General features: G+C 34.3%; 1 protein-coding gene across 19 annotated transcripts in view; it reads right to left on the reverse strand.

Annotated features, from left to right (window-relative positions):
• Positions 1 to 12115, reverse strand: part of TRIQK (triple QxxK/R motif containing) — an 84443-nt gene that overhangs the window by 53209 nt on the left and 19119 nt on the right. For 7 of the 19 annotated variants that reach the window (XM_023648679.2, XM_070222286.1, XM_070222287.1 and 4 more), the window contains one exon: positions 10923 to 11036. The exons of 8 other annotated variants lie outside the window; for them this stretch is intronic. In XM_023648679.2, coding sequence (XP_023504447.1) covers positions 10923 to 11003 — 81 coding nt within the window. In that variant the 5' untranslated portion in view covers positions 11004 to 11036. Of the gene's footprint in view, positions 1 to 9244; positions 9309 to 10922; positions 11037 to 12115 lie in introns of all 19 variants that reach the window. 4 more of the 19 variants (XM_023648681.2, XM_070222290.1, XM_070222292.1 and 1 more) reach the window with 2 other exon arrangements.

Consider the following 12115-nt stretch of genomic DNA (forward strand, 5'->3'; position numbering starts at 1 on the left):
TGATACTGTTCCCAAGCCTTCTTGGTGGACCGAACTAGGGAATATATGTATTGGTGTGAATTCAATACTTCCAATTGCCAATCCAATGCCACACAACTCATTGTAGTTTTGTCTTTTCCACATTTATATGTGTAATTTTCTTCTCTGACAGTGAGAAACCTGTCAGACAGTGTTATCAATGTAAATTTGTCATATTTAATTTTTTATATAATATTTACTAATAAAAAGTTAATACTGGGCCAGCACTGATGACCTAGTGGTTAAAGTTCAGCATGCTCTGTTTCCGTAGCCCAGGTTCAGTTCCCAGGCACAGAACAATACCACTTGTCTGTCAGTAGCCATGCTGTGGTGGCATCTCACATAGAAGAACTAGAAGGACTTACAACTAGAATATACAACTATGTATGGGAGCTTTGGGGAGGAAACAAAAAGAGAGGAAGATTGGCAATAGATGTTAGCTCAGGGTGAATCTTTCTCAGCAAAAAAAAAAAAAAGTTAATACCTAAGATTTTTAACTTACAGATCATCTATGAAACAATAGACATAACAAATAACTAACCTGTGCTGATGTAGGCCAACTTGAGGATAATAGCGAAAACAAATATTAATACCCCACAGATGCTTATCACGTTATTTTATATCGTACAGACATCTGCTCCACTCTATGACAAGGAAAATGAGACTGCTCTTAAACCAACGAGGCTACCCCTAAAGCTGGCCAAGGGGTCTGTTCCCCTTAAGCACATGGTTATACATGGGAGGGGTAGATAGAATAAAAACAAGATTCTCTGAAGATTTACGGGATTCTAAAAAGGCAACTAAAAGTGTCATTTCATTGTGTTGCCACATACTATGTACATATAAGTAAACATACATTAAAAAAATAAAATGAATATATCAAATTGCTAACATTCCAGATCTATATTATGAAATATGTGCATGTATATTGATTCATCGCTTAATCTAAGATTTAAAAACAATGATTCTCACACTTTTTCCAACTGTAAAATATATAGATAACTCACTGAACTTCCCTGATCTAGTTTAATGGCAAGCATCACTTATGCTAAGTATTAGTCATTTCAATGTGTATTATCTATTTTAAGCAATTAGGTTTCCAAATTCAACAAAAACAAACTGGGACAAGTCACTTAAGTCCACCTAGAAAAAGCAATAAATAACATATATTTGTCTTCCTTTCTCTCGCACTCTCTCTCTCTTTGGCTAACTACTTCAGGAATAGTGAACTGAAAAAGAAAGTTCTAGTTTGGCACATGGATAGTTTCTAAGAAACATCCATGTTAACATTCAATTGACCAAATACAAGTATAGCAGGGAAATGTACAAGACCAGAAGACACAAAACCTTAGTGTAACCTTGTCTTTTCAATAAAAGACTGGATGACCTTGACAAAGTCATTCTGTTTCCTTTCTTACATGATTCCTTAATTTCTTTCAAACTTAAAAACCTAGTAGGGGCCAGCCTGGTTGCATAGTGGTTAAGTTCATACGCTCCGCTTCAGTGGCCTGGGGTTCATGGGTTTGAATCCCAGGTGCGGACCTACATACCACTCATCAAGCCATGCTGTGGTGGCATCCCACGTCAAAAATAGAGGAAGACTGGCATAGATGTTAGCTCAGGGACAATGCTCCTCAAGAAAAAAGAGGAAGACTGGCAACAGATATTAGCTCTGGGCCAATCTTCCTCATCAAAAAAGGGAAAAAATTTTAGTATACATGAGCATACGTATCAGGTTAAGGATAATTGTTTCCATGCATAGAAACACATCTTTGTATATTAAGATAGGTCCAATAATAATACTACATACTTTTTAAACATAATCTTTTAAAACCAGTGAAAGATATGTTTACTGAGTTAAGCTTAATGTGAGTATATAAGGGGAAATAAACAGCTCAAAGAAACCATCAGAATACTCTTTATAGTTATTTTGCTTATAGTGGTTTCACAATTCTGTATGACGTACTAAAAACAGCTTTATTAATAAATAGATGTCAAAAGTATAAAAACAACTAGTAGACATCAAATTTCATAGAGTTGAATTAAATGCGCTTATTATATTGGAGTCCCATGTGATTATATCACCACTTTACTAATATAGGAATTTCTCTGACTGGTAGTTTTCAAACAGATTGTGTTATTAAAACCTATATTTACAAACAATAATGCAAATTACGCATTTATAAAACCACCAATTCATACTACCAGAGAAATACCATAAAGAGTAAAGGCAAACTGCAGAGATATTGCAGGTTCAGTTCCACATAACCACAAAAAAGCAAACATCACAACAAAGAAAGTCACACAAATTTTTTTTTGTTTCCCAATGCATATAAAATTATGTTTACACTTTACTGTAGTTTATTAAGTGTGCAAAAGTATTATGTTTAAGAAGCTAATGTACATATCTTAATTAAAAAATACTTTTTTGCTAAAAAATGTTAACCATCACCTGAGGCTTCATGAATTGTAATCTGTTTGCTGGTGAAGGGTCTTGCCTCAATGTTGATGGCTGCTGACTGATCAGGGTGGTGTTTACTGAAGGCTGGGGTGGCTGTGGCAATTTCTTAAAATAAGACTACAATAAAGTTTGCTGCATCAATTGACTCTTCTTTTCATGGACGATTTCTCTGTAGCATGTGATGCTGTCTTACCCACAACATTTTACCCACAGTAGAACTTCTTTCAAAATTGGAGTCAATCCTCTCAAAGCCTGCTGATGCTTTATCAGCTAAGTTTATGTAATATTCTAAATCTTTGTTGTCATGTCAACAATCTTCACAGCATCTTCACTAAGAGTAGATTCCATCTCAAGAAACACTTTCTTTGCTCATCCATTAGAAGCAACACCTCATCCACTAAAGTTTTATCATGAGATTACAGCAGTTCCGTCACATCTTCAGGCTCTACTTCTAATTCTAGTTCTCTTGATATTTCTAACCAGATCTGCAGCTACTTCCTTCACTTAATGAGGGTTGAAATCAACTTCTTCCAAATTCCTGTTAATGTTGATATTTTGACCTTTTTCCTTGAATCATGAATGTTCTGAATGGCCTCTGGAATGGTGGATCTTTTCCAGAAGGTTTTCAGTTTACTTTGTTCAGATCCATCACAGGAATCACTATCTGTGGCAGCTATATCCTTACAAAGTGTATTTCTTAAATAATAAGACTTGAAAGTCAAAATTACTTCTTGATTCATGGGCTGCAGAATCGATGTTGTGTTAGCAGGCCTGAAAACAACATTAATCTCACTGTACATCTTCATCAGAGCTCTTGGGTGACCAGGTGCATTGTCAATGTACGAATATCTTGAAAGGAATCTTTTTTTCTCAGCAGTAGGTCTCAACAGTTTGCTGTTGGTTACTGTGAACTATGTTGGAAGCAAATGTTCTGTCATCCAGGCTTTGCTGTTCCATTTACAGAGCATGGGGAGAGCAGATTTAGCATAATTCTTAAAGGTCCTAAGATTTTTGGAATGGTAAATGAGCAGTGGCTTCAACTTAAAGTCACCAGCTGCATTATCCCCTAACAGGAGAGTTAGTATGTCCTTTGAAGCTTTGAAACCAGGCATTGACTTCTCCCCTCTACCTATGAAAGTCCTAGATTGCATCTTCTTTCCATATAAGGCTGTTTTGTCTACATTGAAAAATCTGTTGTTTAATGCAGTCTCCTTCATTAGTTATCTTAGCTAGGTTTTCTGGATAACTTGCAGCTTCTACATCAGCTCTTGCTGCTTCACCTTGCACTTTTATGTTATGGAATCAGCTTCTTTCCTTAAACCTCGTGAACCAACCTCTGCTAGCTTCAACCTTTTCTTCTGCAGCTTCTTCACCTCTCTCAGCCTTCACAGAATTGACGAGAGTTAGGGCCTTGGTTTGGACTAGGTTTTGGCGTAAGGGAATGTTGTAGCTGGTTTAATCTTCTATTCAGACCACTAAAACTTTCTCCATATCAGCAACAAGCCTCTTTTGCTTTCTTATCATTCATGTGTTCACTAGGGTAGCACTTTTAATTTCCTTCAAGAACTTTTCCTTTGCATGCACAATTTCGTTAACTGGTGCAAGACACCTAGCTTTTGGCCCTTCTCAGCTTTTGATATGCCTTCCTTATTGAGCTTAATCTTTTCTAACTTTTGACTTAGAATGAGAGATGTGCGACTCTTCCTTTCACTTGAACACTTAGAGGCCACTGTAGGGTTATTAACTGACCTAATTTTAATATTATTGTGTCTCAGGGAATAGGGATGACCAAGGAGAGGGAGGGAGGCAGGACGGCAAGTCAGTGGAGCAGTCAGAACACACATATTTATCGATTAAGTTTGCCATGTTATATGGGTGTAGTTCACGGTGCCCCAAAACAATTACAATAGTAACATCAAATATCACGGATCACAGAGCACCTTAACAAATATAATAATAATGAAAGAGTTTGAAATGTTGCAAGAATAACCAAAATGTGACACAGAGACACCAAATGAGCAAAAGCTGTTGGAAATGGCGCCAATAAGACTTGCTCTAAGCAGGGTTGCCACAAACCTTCACTTTGTGAAAAATGCAGTATCACTGAAGGACAATAAAGCAAAGCACAATAACACAAGTATGCCTGTATTGAATTTAAAAACTTGAGAAAACAACATGCAAAAAGGTTAATGGGGAGGAGCACGGGATTATTAATTAATACAACTCTACTCTGTAGAAACAAATAAAAATGGAGGAAAAAAGTACAATATTAAAAAGTATATTAAATGTTTCCATAACAATGGATTGATGGAGAAAAGGATATCCCAGATATGAACCAAAACACAAATGAGAAAACCATACATTCTATTTTGTACCAGGTTCTATCTCCCATCTCCTATTCACTAATTCCTATTCTATCAAATGTATAAGGCATTTCATGTCAAAGTACTGTTTGATAGGTGACCTTTTTAAGAACATTCAGTTTCACAAAGAAGAAATAACTAAAGAAAAGCTAACGAACAAAAATATAGAAAATATAGATTTGAAATAGTCAAAAAGCAATGAAAGACTTCAAATTCCATTAATGCCATGGACTACAGACATTAAAACACTTCAATTGTAAATTAGTGTTCTGGCTACATGAGTTTTCATTGTGTGAAAATGCACCATCTACACTTGTGTTATGCGCATGTTGCTGCATGTATTATACTTCAATGAAAAGTTACAGAAAAATATAGGATTCAGCTAACATAATACTTAGAAGAAAGAAACTAGAATAGACAAAAGATTGAAAAAAAAGAACTACAAAGAAAACACTACAATAAAGAGTAAAGTTCCCCAAATTACAAGGAGTGATAAATAAACTAAGAGCAATAAATACTGAAATAGAAAATAAAGATGCAAAAGAGATGAGATGATCAACATAAACAAAAGCTAATCTTTTTAAAAACAATCACATGGAACAAACTCTTGTCATGATAGAACAAGAAAAAAGATACAAACAAGAAAAAAGGTACAAACATATTAGAAATGAAAAAGGGAACATGGCTAAATATTCAGCAGAAATTTTACATAACAAGCGGACACCATGGAAAACTCCTTGTCAATAAATTTGAAAATTAAAACATACATTTTTTAGAAAACAGACTTACCAATACTAGTTCAAGAAGGTAGAGGTAGAGTAAAATTGAATAGAACTATAATCATCAAATAAAGTCAATTAGTGTTTAAAAATCTACCCTTAAAAAGAAAAGATACACATAAAACAAAACAGGCAAGTCTAGATAGTATTAGAGGAAAGTTCTATTAACATTCCAGGAATAGATAATCCTTATAACAAGCTATATCAGATGTATATTTTTTAAAAAGCTATTTTGAAAAATTGAATAGGCACAATACTGCTCAACTCATTTCATTAGGCTAACAAAACCTTGAAATGAAAACAAGGCAAGGACATTATGAGAATGAAATCTCATAATCTCACTTATGGAGAGAGAGATAGAAATCCTAAACATAATATTAGAAACCAAATCCAGTACATACAATCATAATAACAAAATTTAACACGATTAAGCTGGACTAATAACAAAATGCAAGAACAGTTTAACATTATATAACACATTAATGATATTCTCCATGATGGCTGATTAGAGGGAAAATGCTGCAAGTCCTCAATAGATACAGGGAGAAAAAAGTTACACTAAATGCCCATTGATTCTTCAACAGAGAGAGAGAGAATAGAAAAGAAGGGAGGAAGAGGAGAAGAAAGGGAGAAAGGGAATGAGGAAGGGAGGTAGGAATGGAGGAAGGAAGGAAGGAAATAGGAATAGAAAAGAAATTTCTTACTCTGTTGATAGGTAGGCAAACAGATAAAGAAAAGATTATATTTCATAGCGAAAATCATAAAGGAGACAAAGATAATCATTGCACTGAGACATCTAGGTAATTTAGTGAGGCAAGAGGAAACGGACTTAGGGATTGGCAAGGAAAACACCAAGTTATTATTCTCAAATAATATGACCGGGGAGGTGGGTGAGAAAAGCTACAGGTAAATTATTAGAATCTGTACAACATCCTTTACAAGAGTTCAGCAAGTTTACTATATATGAAGTCTACTATACACAAAAATCATAATATACTATAGCAGTAAAATCTATAAAATACCTATAAATATTACGAGTACCTCTAAAAAGTATATGCGAGACCACTTATGAAAATTTTTTAGGAGATAGACTATTGCAATAAAATAAGAGCAGTAATTAATGAGTATTTTGGGAAGCGATGCAGCAATATCAAGTAAAATTTAAGATATGTATATCAGAACCATAAATGCCACTGCTTGTTATAGGAATTAGAGAAACAATCCTATATGTACACAAAAACACTAGCAAGAATGTTCACTGCAACATTTTTAATAACCTAAAATAAATTTTGGATAAAAATCAAAACCCTGTATGTACATCACAATTTATTCATCAATGAAATATAAAGCAGTTAAAATGTGTCACCAAAGATACATGTTTTGATATATTTATATAACATTTTAAAACATTAAAATCAATAGCTGATATTATTTAGGGAAAAATTACTTATTTAGATTATATACACATATTCATTCATCCTAATGATAAAACACCAAATTCTTTAGTTATCTGGTGGGAACAAGGAAGGAAGATAACATTTAGATAGCTTGTACAGAAGTATTTAATTGGATTTGTTGACAGCATATAGTTGGGTCTTACTTTTTAACCCAGTCTGAAAACATCTGTTTTAAATGGAGTGTTAAGATCATTGTATTTAATGGAATTATGATATCTTCATGTTTATATCCATTATCATGCAATTTATTTTCTATTTATCCCACCTGTTCTGTTCCTTGTTCTTTATCTGCCTCTTTTGGATTAATTGAACATTTTTAAAATTCTATTCTATCTTTGCTTTTATTAGTTATTCCTCTGTTTTGCATTTTTAGCAGTTACTCTAGAATTTATAATATACATAAATAACATAACAGTCTATCTTCAAATAATATTCTACCACTTTACATATTATATTAGGCCTTACAACAGTAAACTTCCATTCCTGTCCCCTACTCTTTGGGCTACTGTTGTCAAACACTTCACATCTATATATATTATAAGTCATTGCTAATACATTTTCTTTAAACAATCACGTATCTTTTTAAAAATTTTAAAAATGAGAAAAATATCTTTTATCTTTAGTACTATATTTACTATTTCCAGTACTCTTTATTCCTGTATAGATTGATGTTTCATTTTCCTTTCTCCTGAAGAACTTTCTTTAACATTCCTTGTAGTGTAAGTATTTGGGAGAAAAAATTCAGCTTCTTTTAAGATACAAAAGTATTTATTTTGTCTTTCATTTTTGAAGAATATTTTTGTCAGGTATAGAATTCTATGGTCACAACTATTTTCTTTTAGTACTTGAAAGATGTCACTCCTTTCTCTTCTGGTTGGCACAGCTTTAATGAACACTCTTCAAATTTATCTTTTTTCTTTATTTCATATTCCTCCCTTGCTCCGGCTACTTTAGAAAAAAATTTTTTATCACTGTTTTCAGCAATTTAACTTTGATGTGCTTTGGTGTCTGTTTGTTTGTCTGTTTGTTTTTATCCTGATTAAGGTTCCTTGAGTTCTTACATCTGTGAGCTTATAGTTTTCATCAAATTTGGAAAATTTTCTGCCAGGATTTCTTCAAATATTTTTTCTGCCTCCCCCTTTCTGGGACTTCAACAACATATATACTAGACGCTTCATATAGTTTCATCAGTCACTGAGGCTCTTTTTAAATTTTTTAGCAATTATTTTCTCTCTGTCTTTCCTTTTGGAGGAATTTTATTATAATACTTTCAAGTTCACTGATCTTGTCTTCTGTAGTGTCTAATCTGCTAAGAATATTATCCAGTGAAATTTTTAATTCAGAAATTGTATTTTTCAGCACTAGAATTTTCTCTCTTTCTAAAGCTTTCATTTCTCTCCTATGTTCATGTTTTCCTTGAAAAATTTTTAAATATTTATAACTGATTAAATTTCTTGCTATCAGTTATACCAAATCCGTCACTTATGAGTCTATTTCTATTGACTATTTTTTCTCTTGGTTATGGAGCACATTTTCCTGCTCCTTGCACATGTCTAGTAATTTTTTATTGGATGATGGACATTATAAATGTTACATTGTTGACTGTCTGGATATCATTTTCTTCCTTTGAAACATTTTGGATTTTTTGTTGGGAGGAATGGGAGGCAGTTAAGTTACTTGCAGATCCACTTTGACCATGTTTTATTTAAGTTTTTCTGCGTTGGGTCTGGAACAGTCTTCACTCCAGGGATAGATCAGCCCTACTTCTAAGACATTAGGCTCTCCACTAAATGCCCTGGTTGATCATGAGGTCACACCATTCTGACTGACCAAAGTTCTAATATCTCACTATTCTATGCAAGCTCTCAGAAATGTTCAGTTTAAAACTTCCGTCCCATGCTATGCCCTTCCATATGGAGTTTTACACTACACATGCATGGCCCAGAATACAGAATACAAAAAAGACTCAAGGGAATCCCTATGCAGATTTCTGATGTGTTTTGGCTGCATAGCTCCCTCCAGAACTGCCCCAGAACAGCTGCCTCAGCTTCTCCAAATTCCAATCTCTATCACCTAAACTCAGTGAGTTTGCTGGGCTCTGTTTAGGTTCCTCTTCTCCATATTCATAATCAGGAAGTTAATTCCAAGAAGAAAGCCAGTGCTTACCTTGTTTGTTTCCCTTCTCTCAGGAATCACAATTCTATGCTGTCTATTGTCCAGTGTTTGAAAACTGTTGAAATATACCAGTTTATTTTTGTTAGCTGTTTACAGTGGGCAAAGTCTAGCCTTTATTAATCCATCATGGCCAGAAGAGAAAGTCTTCAATTTGCAATTTTATTTCTTAATCTTTGGTGTGAGACATAGATGTTTATAATATTATTTTATTACACTTCATTTGATAATGAAATATTTCATTACAAAACAAATAACATGCTTTTTACGTACAATTGATGAGGGAAATTTACTTGATCTATGTAAACTTTGATTTGTTTATTCATTAGACAGCTATTATTTATTTTCTTCATAGTTAAGAGTTTTCCAAAAGTCAATTAAAATATAGTCCCAGAGATCAACCTTTGAGGTTAGTTTGCAGGAGAAAAATCTGGGACTATTAGGTAGCAGTTAAAACTATGGAACTTAGCTAAAATAGATACAAATATACCTGAACCTGGGAATAAGAATGGTCCTGTTAAAGCCAAGGAACTTACCTTAGAGATATAAAAGGAAGGATCTGAATATAATTGGTCAGTACAACAAGTTTATTTAGAATGACAGAATCACATAATCAGAAAAAACCTAGAGATTAATAAGTCTATTTGTTCTTAACCTTTACCCCTTGGACAGTCCAACAAGCCTTATTAAAGAACCTGGGTTCACCCTACCCTCATCTTGCTAACAATGACAAAAAAAATAACAAAATTTTTATATAAGAAGACCATGTACATATTAATTTGAATTTTGCTGTTATAGTAATTGCGTGAAAATTAGACAATTGGCTTTTGTCTACATGAATAAATACTGACCTGGTTGAAAACTCATATTTGAAAAGCAACACATTCACAAGATCGATGCCTTTTAGTATAACTCTAGGACTCAACTAACAAAGGATATCCAAAGGAATGATATTTATTGTTTCTCATATTAATTATGCTTGATTCACTTCTCCATCATAAAAGGAAAAAAAAACCACTATGTAAATTTTGAAAAGACTCTAAGAACCAGAGACTACATTAACTAAAAATTAAACATAACAAACCTTTAATGAGTTCTAACTGTGGTGTGGGTACAATCAAAGGCACATTTACATATGATAGAGAATCTTTAAAGAAGTTAAGCCAGATGCAATCACTATGTATCATCCTATGTTAGACCCAATGTATGTACTTCTCCAGATTCACTGCCTACTGGATCCTCAGTCACTTGCCCAACGAACAGCACCAGCCTTTACCTTCAACTTATCTTCTAATACCACTGGCTGACTTGGCTTCTTCTACGAGTGAAGGTGAAGACAGCTTCTATCACCACCCCCACAGCCACAGCAATATCTGCACCTAGACCCATAGAAGCTTGGCCTTCCCACCACTTCCAGATTCCGATGAAGACCCATAGCACAGAGTATGAGATCTGACTTCCCCAACAACAATCTGAAAGGTACAGGGACAATAACATACCATGAGGTGAGCTTTCACCAGTGAGAAATAAGAGATAGGAAGATGTTGGCAGATAAATTTCTTTCTCTTCCTCAATTCAACTAATTGGTTCTATACAGCTTGGCAGGAGGAATCCCACATGACTAAACAAAAGTCTATTTTTGTCATGCAGCTGTGGTCAGCTTAGTAACTACCTTGTGTTTCTTTTTTCTCATATACTGTTTTTCTTTCTTCCATTTTTCATTCATTCTTCTCCTCGTATTGCACCCAGGCATAAGCTGTGCCTCAGACTCTGTTGTCTGGAAAACCTGTGATAAGATAATTCATTACTCTATTTCTGTCCCATCAATTCCTAAATATATCACAGCTTTTTACAATTAACTGAGGTACTCTGTAGTTTTTCAAAAACAGTTTTGAATATCCAATGGAGATCCAAAATAACTCTCCCTAGGAATTCATAAGCTTCTTCTTTAAAATAGAAGTCTCAAGCTGTGAATTCCCTATGTCTGCCCTGCTCTAAACCCAGATAAGAAGAAAACTACGATAATAGCCACAGAGATGTAGGAAGTGGAATGTCAAATGTAAATACAAAAATGTTGAGTGGGTAAAGTAAGAAAGACATGGTATTAACTACAAAAATAAATGAGGTGATCCTGGAGTACACAGTCAATTAAAAGTTATCCATATGCTTATATTGATAAGTAATAACCAAATCAAATGTAGCTGGCAGAATTCTAAGATCACCTCCAATACCCTCATCCTTGTATATCTCCCCCCTTGAGTGTGGGTGGAATCTGTGAATATGACGTGATTGATCATATTGATATTAATGATATTGATATTGTGATTGATCATAATATCTGTGAATATGATGTAACTCCTGTGATTACAATATATTAAATAGCAAAAGGGGTTTCCCAGATCTAATTAATGTGCCATATCAGTTGACTTTAGAAAAGGGATATTATCCAAGTGGGACTAATCTGATCATATGAGCACTTTAAATCTCGGTCTAGAGGTCAAAGTCAGAGAAGTCAGAGAGATTCAAAGTGAAAGGGATTTGATGTATGAGAAATTCTCCACTACTGGATGGGGCCATGTGGCAAGAAATATGGGTGGCCTGAAGGAAGCCAGTCACCCAAGGAGGAAATGAGAACTTCAGCCCTACGACCACAACAAACTAAATTTGGCCAACAACCGATATGATCTTAGAAGTGGACTCTTCCACAGAACCTTGCACAGCCTGGTTGATATTTGATTTCAGAGATCCCAATCAGGCCATGCTGGACTTCTGATCTACAAAATTGTTGTGAGTGAATAAATGGTTTTTGTTTTAAGCCACTAAGTTTATGGTAATTTGCTACACAGCAATGGAAAAGTAATACAT

The sequence above is a fragment of the Equus caballus genome, chromosome 9 (genome assembly GCF_041296265.1).
Source record: "Equus caballus isolate H_3958 breed thoroughbred chromosome 9, TB-T2T, whole genome shotgun sequence".
NCBI lineage: Eukaryota > Metazoa > Chordata > Mammalia > Perissodactyla > Equidae > Equus > Equus caballus.